The 12,066-nt window shown below is 40.2% G+C and overlaps 1 protein-coding gene across 2 annotated transcripts in view; it reads left to right on the forward strand.

Annotated features, from left to right (window-relative positions):
- Window positions 1–12,066, forward strand: part of CMSS1 (cms1 ribosomal small subunit homolog) — a 297,016-nt gene that overhangs the window by 269,694 nt on the left and 15,256 nt on the right. For both annotated transcript variants that reach the window (XM_060234597.1, XM_060234596.1), the window contains 2 exons: window positions 3,802–3,911; window positions 9,349–9,432. In XM_060234597.1, the coding sequence (XP_060090580.1) occupies window positions 3,802–3,911; window positions 9,349–9,432 (194 nt within the window). The remainder of the gene's footprint in view (window positions 1–3,801; window positions 3,912–9,348; window positions 9,433–12,066) is intronic.

Genomic DNA, 12,066 nt, shown 5'->3' on the forward strand with positions numbered 1-12,066 from the left:
CTCCAGAATTCTATAGTTTTTCCAATATACCTGTATTGTAAACTCAACAGTTTTAAATCAGGATGGGGTTGTACATACAATTATTTTGTACATTATTTACAGCTTTCTGTTCTTATTAATTATTTAAAACTTATGCAAACAGTGTATCTTTAAGTGAATAACTTTAAGTTACATCCAAAGGATCATTTATCATTTACGTAGAGGAACCTCATGCAAAGAATAAATCCACTAAGATGTAAGCTATCAAGCTATTTCTGAGAAATCATATTAGAAAAAAAAAACTTTACCATATTTAGGAAGACAGTCTTCTTTCATGTATGGGGAACTTCTTTTTTCTTCATCCACCCATTCATTCACCCATAAATGCCAAATCCAAGTCAGCAAAGAAATGTGTGAAATTCTACTTAGGTTTTCTCTTCTGAGCCCCCAGTTTGCTTATTTCAGCCAGCAGTGTACCTTCCTCAATTTTGTTATTTTGTCTAAGTTGCAATGCAGCAGTGTTAGATCCACAGACCCAAGAAAGCACTGTAAGGGAGAGGTGGGGGAGGGGGAGATTTAGACCAAACTCTAAATATAACTCAGCCCACTTTCCATGCTGCTCTCTCCATGCACCGAAGACAGGCAACCTTGTTGGAAAACTGACCTCTTAGCTTGTCATTCTTTGCAGAGGAGAAATCTAGTGGACAAAATGCAAACAGCAAGGATATAGGTATAGGCATTATCTATATCCCAAATGCATCCTGCTTCATTTTGGAGTTTGGGCATTATTTGACAACAGGAATGTGCACAGGATGTATTAGGTATCTTCTAGGTTTATGATTCTACAATCAGTGTAGAAAATGAAAAAAAATGTCACAAGTGAATTGCATTGCCAACTTTGGCTTGAGAAATTCCTCGAGATTTGGGAGTAGTGCCTGAAGAAGGCAGAATTCCGTGAGGTCAGGAGTGATGTGGGGAAAGGAGTGAGCTCAAGAGCGATGTGAAACCATAGCATCCACCTGACAAAGCTGTCATTTTCTCCAGGGAACTGATCTCTGTAGGATGGATACCTTCTGTATACTCTAACAGAGTAACTTTGGTACAGTGGGCAGCTTGCCAAGAAAATCTTGACAGCTAACTAACATTTCTTTATAAATGTTACTTCTTTCTCTACTTTCTCCATCCCATGCATCCCATGTAAACCTCTATCATGTCACCCCACAGTCGACGTTTCTCCAAGCTAAAGAGCCCCAAGCGTTTTAACCTTTCTTCATAGGGCAAGTGTTCCAAACCTTTAATCATTCTAGTTGCCCTTTTCTGCACTTTTTCCAATGCTATAATATCCTTTTTGAGGTGCGGTGACCAGAATTGCACACAGTATTCCAAGCTTGGTCTTATGCAGCTGTTTAGAAACTACTATAGGTTCTATCAGGGCTTTTTTTTTAGCAGGAACACAGTTCCGGCTGGCTTGGTATCAGGGGGTGTGACCTAATATGCAAACAAGTTCCTGCTGGACTTTTCTACAAAAAAAGCCTTGTGTGAAACACTGGTGATGCCAGGGGCTGTGGCCTAATATGCAAATGAGTCCCTGATGGGCTTTTTCTATAAAAAAAAGCTCTGGGTTCTATGATTTAGATTAGACTGGGTAACTCCATTGCATCTTCCTGCATTCAAATGAATTGAGAATTTGGTACACAGATTTGTGTATACATGGAATTCTAGGTTGAGGTACATAGTAATAATAACAAAATTCAAAAGTTCATGAATTGAATTAGATTAGATCAGAGTTTCAATAGTTTCAAACTGTGATGATCCAGTCACACTTTTCAGAATTTGAAGTTTAGTCCTGATGTTTCTACCAAAATAAGAAATTATGTACTGTAAAGTTTGCTTCAGTGTGGGGCAGTCTGAAAAGTCATTGCACATTTAGCAAAGGGGTTTCTGCCTTAAATGTGATTCATTTTGTCAGTCTGTGCTGAAAGAGTGGGCGGGTATTGCGTGTTAGAACACAGTCCAAAGCAAAGATAGACAGTTAACAGGTGGTGCATTGTTTGCAAAGTTCTATCCTGGAAGCCATTTGTCTACTTTGAGAGTTCTATAACAAGCAGTGTATAAGCAGATACAGGAGAAGGGGTTATTTACAACTCTGCTTTGGATACACCCCCCCCCCCTCTCCCCTTTCTGGACATGTCAAGTCAGGATTTATAAAGAAATGTTAGTTAGCTGTCAAGATTTTCTTGGCAAGCTGCACACTGTACCAAAGTTACTCTGTTAGAGTGTACAGAAGGTATCTGGGGAAGCAGTTGACTCAGCACATGGATAGAGCAATACCTATAAGAATAATGAAAATTGAAAGGTGAAATTTATAATTATTAGTTAATAGTAATATAAAACTCTTAAAATTTGTATGAGAAAATATATTACTAATTTGAAAGGCTCTTAGTATGGGAGAACGGAGATATATCCCTCAAACAAGGATATTGTATAGCTCATTCTACACCTCTGAACGTAAATTTAATTTGGTTTTTACAAATGACCTACCTGAGAAAACTGACAAGTGTAAACATTATGTTTTTTTTCTTCTTGTGTTATTATATTGGTCATTTCAATGTTTTGATAATATATAAGGGAAAACTAATAAAAATTTATTTACACACACAAAAAAGATAGAGCGATACCACTGTATTCTAGGGCATAGTAAAGTAGTACTTGAACATAACTGTTGAACCCCCTGGATGGTCAGCTATGTAAAATATGAAGTTATCAACCAACATTTGATGAAGTAGCATTTTTTTATTGCCATTAATAGCATAAGAATCTGCATGCTCTTTAACTTGTTCATAAATGATTTGGAGTTGGGAGTGAGCACTGAAGTGGCCAAGTTTGCAGATGATACTAAATTGTTCAGGGTGGTGAGAATCAGAGAGGATTGTGAGGCACTCCAAAGGGATCTGTTGAGGCTGGGTGAGTGGGCGTCAACATGGCAGATGAGGTTCAATGTGGCCAAGTGCAAAGTAATGCGTATTGGGGCCAAGAATCCCAGCTACAAATACAAATTGATGGGGTGTGAACTGGCAGAGACTGACCAAGAGAGAGATCTTGTGGTCGTGGTAGATAACTCACTGAAAATGTCATGACAGTGTGCGATTGCAATAAAAAAGGCCAACGCCATGCCGGGAATCATTAGGAAGGGAACTGAAAACAAATCAGCCAGTATCATAATGCCCCTGTATAAATCGATGGTGCGGTCTCATTTGGAATACTGTGTGCAATTCTCGTCACCACACCTCAAAAAGGATATTATAGCATTGGAAAAAGTCCAGAAAAGGGCAACTAGAATGATTAAAGGGTTAGAACACTTTCCCTATGAAGAAAGGTTAAAACACTTGGGGCTCTTTAGCTTGGAGAAATGTTGACTGCGTGGTGACATGATAGAGGTTTACATGGGATGCATGGGATGGAGAAAGTAGAGAAAGAAGTACTTTTCTCCCTTTCTCACAATACAAGAACTCGTGGGCATTCGATTAAATTGCTGAGCGGTCAGGTTAAAACGGATAAAAGGAAGTACTTCTTCACCCAAAGGGTGATTAACATGTGGAATTCACTGCCACAGGAGGTGGTGGTGGCTACAAGCATAGCCAGCTTCAAGAGGGTGTTAGATAAAAATATGGAGCAGAGGTCCATCAGTGGCTATTAGCCACAGTGTGTGTGTGTGTTGGCCACTGTGTGACACAGAATGTTGGACTGGATGTGCCATTGGCCTGATCCAACATGGCTTCTCTTATGTTCTTATTCTTTAATTGATGGCTTTTTTGTCTTTAGGTCCTTCTGATGACGAATCCTTGGAGGAAGACACTGGACCAAGTAAAGCAATGAAACAGCTGCAAACTGCTGCAATCAGTAAGCCTGTTTCTTCAAAGAAAAGGAAACAGGTTGGTTGATTTTCATGTCCTGCCAGGAAATGAAGTTTTCATCCCAAATAAAGAAGTGCTGTTTGGCTGGGTAGAAAACCTAAAATACAGATAACACCAGGATGCCTGCACGCTGTAGTATCCATATATGGATGTCACTGCACAAACTTTTATACATTAGTGTGGTACACTGGTTAGAGTGTTGGACCGGGGCTGCTTTCACATGGAGGCTTTGCTCTGGTTTGATATCCAAACCAGAATAGGGCTTTTTGGATAATTCAAATTCTCCACCACCCCTGTAGGGCCTTTTCTGCCTTTTTTTTTTTTAGCAGCAATTGACATATCATTATAATGTTATGTTACAGTAACTTAGTAGTTGCTAAGCTTTGACCTGATTGATTCTTAAGTGCTTACTGAGAGCCCTTCAGACTTAGCTTAATCCTGACTGGCCAGGTATGATCAGGATTCTAATCAGTCAGCTACTTTTTGTGCAAGAAGACACATAGTTGTTGCTGCATGGGCATCCTTGCTCCTTTGCTTTGGAAGGCTGTTTAGCTATTCTCTCAACCCAGACTCCTCTCTTCTTTCCTGTCTCAGTTTCCAGATTGGGGCTCCTTAGCCCCAGCCTCACTTGTCTTAAAGTGAACTCAAGTTTTTAAAATGTAATGTGTGCTGTTTTTGTACCCATGAGCCACACAGGGCCTGTCTAGATTTCCAGGTTCACTAATGCTGATTCAAAAGGCAGATTGGTGGCTAGCAGAATCAGCACAGGTGGCACATTCTAAATGAGTACTAGAAATCCTTGTATTTGCTGCATTTAATATATTTTCTTCTTTAGGCATCTCATTTCTTTAGTTTCAGTTCTGCTTACCACTAAACCAGCCGTGGAAAGCTGCCATCCAGACCTAGTGTTAGCTTTTCAGCATGCATCTCAGCTCCTTCCAGGTTCCGTCAACGATTTCCTGCGATGACTGATTTCCTGAACCAAGAGCAATGCACTCTACCCCTCTTGAGTCAGTACTTGGCTTGGCCTGACATTACAGCTTCCCAGACCCTACAAGAGCTTTGGGCCACCTTCCTGTATTGGATCTGTGCCTGCCTGGACATGATGACAGCCGTGATCCTGAAAAGACTGCCAACTAGGCAGCTGTATACCATATGCTCAAATTGATTTCTGTGCTATTAACGCAATATGGGGGCAGCTTTGCATTTGTAGCCTCACCATGAAGGCAGTATCTGAACCAGTGAGACCATCAATAGGTGTTCCTGCATGTCATAATCTGTGTCTAAAATTAGGAAACACATGGACTTCTGAAATCTTCATGCATGAGCCTTCACCTTCTTTGTTATAGATCTGGAAGTATTTTGTGCATCTCTCCCCAGCCCCAGTCATTCTTTATGCCTTTTGAAGGAAATTCATCATAAAAGTAGCTCTTTCTACTTTTAAACAGTGAAGGTAGAATAGCAACTTGAACGCTGGCATTAAAACTCTGATAGCTACAGTATTAATCCTGATAAAGCCCATACAAGGTTACAGACTCCTTTTTCTTAACGTTCTTCTGAGCAGTGAATTTCTTGCTTGAACCTCTGCCACCTCCACACTGATTCTCAGCAGGCTTTATGCCTTATAAGGTCACCATGGAGTTATATCACTTGCCATCTCATCTGTTCAACTGGGGATGCCAGGGATTGAACCTGGGACATTCTGCACACAAAGCATATACTCTAGCACTGAGCTCCAGCCCCTGTCATGTCATAATGGTAACTTGAATCAGAGCTATTATGAAATAGTTCATGTCATGTTGCTGTATATACACAGGCTATTAGAGACATTAACCGTTCCTTGGATGTTTGTACTGAGAAATAATTCCTAAATACCAGTCTGCTTCTTAGCAGAAAAAAAATTGTGGGGGGGAGGGGGTTTGGTCTACTGATGCTTTGTACTTTTTATTCACAAGTAAGAATATTCACAAGTAGCACCAGTAAGACCATATGGAAGATAGAGAGTGGGATCAGCAGGCTCCAGAAAAATACTACATTAATATTTTCCAGTGACTGATTACAGGTATATCCACAAACAAACATCCAGTTCTGAGTTCATAGAAATTTGCAAATGATTGGCTTGTATGACTCATGTGGACTAGTATGACTTCATAATTCTCTGCTTCAGATCATTCTGCATTTGTGGTTGCACTGATGGATTGGCTGAGCAGGAGAGCTCTGTTACTGGTGAAGTGTAGAAGTCTGGCCTTACAAGAGCCAGTTTTCACCTTTGTAGGACTGATGATGAGAGGAAAGGCAGCATGGTATAGCCCAATCTTGTCGGATCTCAGAAGCTAAGCAAGGTTGGTAATTGGAAGGGAGGCCACCAAGGAAGACTCTGCAGAGGAAGGCGCTGACAAACCACCTCTGCTTCTCACTTGCCTTGAAAGCCCCCTGCTGGGATTGCCATAAATCAGCTGCAACTTGATGACATTTTGCATACACATAGGACTGATGACATCATGGTGTCTCTTTTTGCTGGTCTTTGCCTCTTTTTGGTCCGTTGCCTGGCTTTTCCATGGATGCACTTAGCTCTTGCCCTGCATCTTTTTTCTCAGGATCAGATGTTCTCTGTTAACAACTTATTTCTCAGCCATTCCAGGATTGTTTCTCCGTCTCTCATCACCAGTTGAGAAAGGGTAAAGGAGGAAGCTGATGATTACCTTTGTCAGGCTGGCAAAAAGCAGTCTGTTTCAGAGTCGGGGGGGGCAGCCTTTGTCTTCAGCCTGTCTGCTTTACACACACACATGTCTCACACACACTTGGCATTCTCTGTTACTATACATGGCTAAAGAAATCCCAAGCTAAGTGCCAAACTACCCAGTGTGGCACAAGGGCCAAATTGTAATTGGCCCCATAGCACAGTGGAATTATGTGATCTTATCCCTACCCCCCTCCTCCTTTTTTCAGCTTTTGAAAAGGTGCAGGAAGGAAACAAGCTCAGCTGGTTCCACTGTGTTGTGCATTCAGCCCCTTGCAGCATTTTTAAATAGCTGAGCTCAGCTCTAAAATGGCATTGGCATCCATGGGTCATGCAAATGGATGTTGTAACATCTACTCTGACCTTAGAGTGGTTGAATATGCAAAATAAATCAGGGATAGTTACCATTTGCAAAATTAGCTGATTTCTTGGTCCTGCAGACTGAGAAGAAGACATACGTGCTTTTAATAAAGCTCCTAGAACATGATGTATGAGGAGCCACAATTAGATATGGAATCTGTATTCCATGTCTCGCACAGTGAGCTTGCTTGTTCTTCCTGTGTGAGATAAGCTTTCCATATCTCCTGTCAAATATTTATTTCCATTCTTCTCCTTGTTAAACACCATTACTTCTTTCTGAGAGCAGATTTTACACACTTAAAACTTTTTAAAACAGTTGTCCTGAGTTTTCTTTTATGGAGTCTTTGGTCAGCATAGATAAGCTGTAAATATATTAAAATGACCATAGGGAAAACAATCCAACTCAATGTGTTTGCTTAACTAAAAATTCTTGCCTGTTGAAATGCTCAGTGATTTTTATGCAGCTGTCTGCCCAGATTCCTGTGTTTATATTCTCCATAGACAATCATTTCAGAGATCCATTAGCACTAGAGAGCTGAGCATGAGTTTATTCCAAATGTTTGAGAATTCAAACAGCCTCAGCAAGGGAAAACAGAAAATTCACAACTTTCCCCCAAAAAAATAATACACTACAAGTAGAAAAACCAGTTGCAGATTTTGTTATCTACAAGGGATTAAAATAACACATATCATATTCTTGATACACTCTCAAGATTTTACCATCCAGTTCCTCTGTGATGATACTTCAGGTAATGGAGGAGAGTGAGGAGCAGCATATTTTGAAATAAGATGGTAGCCTCAAAGACCTTTATGAAAGCTGGCTCATCTAGAAATTGTGTATGAGAAGACATGAATTATTGTTATAAAGAGAGAGACCAGTTTTCAGTCCTAATGTTGTCCTTTAATATTACAATGGCACTGGTGTTGTACTAATTAAATATTTCACAATGCTACTGCTACAATTTTTCTGTTTCTCTAAGGACATAAGACCCCTCTTGGATCAGACCTGTGGTTCATCTTGTCCAGCATCCTGTCCTACACAATGGCCACCTGATGTGGCCACCTAATATGGGGGTCAAACAAAAGAGCATCGAAGCCCAGCATGCCCCTGATATAGCCTTCTGGTACTCAAAGGTTCTGGTATTCAAAGGTTTTCTGCCTCTGAATGTGGAGTTTCCGTTTATTGTTCCATCCTTGTTTTGTTGGAACTATAAATAAATCTCCATTTAGGCATTAAAACATCAATTTTTAAAATATACTAACCTTAAGAATTCTGTTTCTCTGTTATGTTTCCACTAAACCAAAATGTGTATAGGTTGTCTTTATTTTAAAATAAATTATTGCAAACATGCATGCACATGTACCTAATGTACTTTGCATGGAAATACATACACATTTGCAATGAAGTCTTGGTACTACGCTCACAGTGAAAGGGAGAGCCAAGGAATATTTTGCCCAAGAAATCTTAGCGCAGGAGAAAGATTTCTAAGTATTATTTTTAGAGGGCCTGCTGGCTGGTTAAATAGCTTATTATATACAACAGATGGGCCAGAATTCTGGTTTTGTAAGCAAGCTTATCTGTGAATGGAATCTGAAGGGCATTTTTTCCCACATCATGTGCATTTTCTGCAATTATAAGTAATGTTTCCTCTGATTGTTTCATTACATGGGAGATTTCATCCACATTGAGATTCCTTGGCTCCCAAATTAGGCAAAAAAATAGAAAACAGCTACAAACTCTTAAGCTGGGAGGGTGTAAAATCAATTGTAGCTCTGTTCTTTTACATACAGCTCAGCAACAAAAAGGTGGTGAGAAATTTTGCAGAGCGAAATGCTAGCATTCAACCTAAAGACATCATTATAAGCTGAAGAAAAAGTAGTTTCTGAGTGGTGGAGCCCATTTTTCCTGTTCATTTGATAGCCTGTGCAGTTAATGCCAAATTGTGTTCATTTCCTTAGTGTTTAAAACTTTCAGTTAGCCAGATGGTTAACAACAGATCTGAATGGATTCCTAGTTCAGTGTTTGTTTATTATGCTACTTGAAAGTAGCCCATCAACTGTTTGTTTGTAATTTTAATTGGCTCTATTTCTGTAAAAAAAAGTTCCTTCTTATCTCCAGCCACAATATGCTTTATATTTCCTCCAGATCCACTCTGATATGAGTAAATATGAGTATGAACTGAAAACCTGGACATAGTTTTTCTTTGCATTTTCTAGCAGACCCTGCCAGCCAAAACATGTGCCTAATTTCCACACCATCTCGGATATGTTTTAAAGTGTTTTTAATGGTGAAGTAACTCAATCCAAGCACTAACTCAATCCAAGCAGTAACTCAAGCACTATTTTTTTCCCCAGCATACAGAGTGCTTTCTTGGTACAGAAGAAGAGCAATCTAAGGATAAAAAAGAAGACGAAGGAAAACCAAAGAGGAGAAGAAGGGTACTTACTCCTAATTGACTTTCCAGAGCAATTGTTTTTTTAAAGGCTTTCACGTCTATTTACTACTGTAAGATAATAATGGGGGTGTTTAGGACAATAACGGCCCTGTGGCACAGAGTAGTAAAGCAGCAGTACTGCAATACTGTGGTCTGAACTCTCTGTTCACAACCTGAGTTCGATTCCAGCAGAAGCTGGATTCAGGTAGCCGGCCCAAGGTTGACTCAGCCTTCTATCCTTCTGTCGGTAAAATGAGTACCCAGCTTGCTGGGGGGGAAGTGTAAAAGACTGGGAAGGCAATGGCAAACCACCCCATTAAAAAGTCTGCCGTGGAAACTTTGTGAAAGCAACGTCACCCCAGAGTCGGAAATGACTGATGCTTGCACAGGGGACCTTTCCTTTCCTTAGGACAATAGAAAGTTGATAACTTTTAAAAACTTTAATATGGGTTCCTTCCCCCATACCCTGGTTGGGTCAGTGTGTCATATTTCAGCCTTATGATACCCCAAGCCGAGCACAGCCTATGAGGAACTTTATCAGTCCCCTCTTTTCTTGGCTGCTTGCCCAGGAATCCATAAAATTGAGGCAATTTAAGCACCTGGAAAATTGGTATAACTGTTCAGCCACAAGCTGTACAGACCTAAGCTATGTTTCACACAAAAACAGTTGTGGGAAGAATAATTATAAATTGCCTAAGATTATAAGTTCCATGTATGTGATATTCAGAATTATGGTAAATCACTAGAGTGCTCATGTATAGAAAATAACCCTTGCATGTTTTATAATTACTTTTGCTGCTGCTGCTGCGTTGCTAATGGTTGCACCTGGGCTGACACTCTTGTTCGGTATTTTGACATGCAGACACCTGTAGAGAATCTTGTTCCATGTGTCAGCCTTTGGCAATGTGCTAATCTTTGGCAAAACAAGAAGCATCTTGATCAGAAAGGCAAATGCGTTCGAACAGAGTCACTAGAACTCCATAGCACTGGAAGCAGTGGCCCATAGGGATTGAGCGAAATGTACAATATAGAGTGATGTACTGAGGCTATTGGCAAGAACTGGAGAAATTATACTAGATTCAGATATAGATCTATCTTTCTACCTATCTACCTACCTACCTACCTACCTACCTATATTTATTCCACCCTCCCTGCAAACAGGCTGAGGGTGGATCACAACATATCAAATAACATAGTTCATTAAAACATATATATTAAAACAGTTAATATATAGTGTCAGAGACTGGAGATGCTAAGTACAGAAACTGAACTGGCCCCTTGCAGAACGGACTGTGGCAGGGAGGCCAACTTAACTTAGACATCCGTCACCTCAACCAAAGGCTTGGCAGAACACCTCTGTTCTGCAGGCTCTGCAGAACAGTAGAAGGTGCGGCAGGGCCCTGATCTCAAGGAGGAGCATATTCCACCAGGGCAGAAAAAGTTCTGGCCCTGGTTGAGGCTAGTTGGGTGTCTTTCAAGCCTGGGGCAACCAGTAGATATTGGTTGACTATGAGTAAAGCTCTTTGGGGCACATATGGGAGAGATGGTCCCTCAGATATGGATAATGAGCAGCATATTGAGAGAAAGCAGCTCTTTGATCTGAGTGCTCTGTTTTATAACATTTTATTTGTAATACATGGTCCCCCAATTTTGTCTTCACAACAATTCTGTATGGAACATTACAGCACAAGAGAAAGACTGACTGAGTCTCCGGTGAGTTTCATGGCACAGTAACAATTTTGTCCTTGATCTCCCCCATTCTAGTCCAATACTCTAACCAACTGGTTTGATAAAACTTAAGAAAAGCAACTCCAGGAAATGCTTATATTGACCCCTATAGTACTTAGGGCTGCATATTGAAGGCTTCCTACATGGATATTGATTCTAAATAGGAAAGAATATGTAGATTGCATGTATGTAATCATGGATGACACATGCACATATCTATTTTGTGGTGCATACATACATTTTAACTTCTCACCTCATGTGCTTGGAAGTGAAAAAACTTAATGGTTCTGTATAGAGGTCTGCAGGGAAGAGATCTCCATGCTGGAAACCGTCACATCTGAGTCTGACATCAATCCTCCCTCTCCGTGTTTTCCTCAGGAACTTGTTGCTCTGGAACTCTATATGAATACAATGCTGAGTTCTGACATGGACAAGCTGTGAGGAAATCAATGTGGCAAGGATATTATAGTAATTTATAGTACCCAACTAACTTTTCTTTCCCTCCCCTTCTCACTCACACTTTAAAAAATCTTTTGCTCTCTAGCATCTGGAATGAATTAGAAGGAAAATAATAAAACTTCCTGTGTGAAGAACATTTTCCCAACAGCTCTCTTTGAAGGAAGGGAGTATGTTCAGGTGTCCTTGTTCTTACTGTTGTGGAATTTCTTGTTAATATCAGCATCACCCTCAAGAGGACCATTATTTTCCTGAAGGAATTGAGTGACTCAGTGAATGATGTAATAGCTCCATGAAATAGCAGTTCTCTCCTCCCAAGGCTTTAAGTAAAGTGAGTCCCATTGATATTTGTTAGACTCTTATCTGTGGATGCTGTGTTTACTTTATGAATCATCACTCTAAGAATGACAGTCTTTGCATACACAGAACAGTTTAATCTGTTCAAACTACTAAG

Source organism: Heteronotia binoei, chromosome 3 (assembly GCF_032191835.1).
Source record: "Heteronotia binoei isolate CCM8104 ecotype False Entrance Well chromosome 3, APGP_CSIRO_Hbin_v1, whole genome shotgun sequence".
Classification (NCBI taxonomy): domain Eukaryota; kingdom Metazoa; phylum Chordata; class Lepidosauria; order Squamata; family Gekkonidae; genus Heteronotia; species Heteronotia binoei.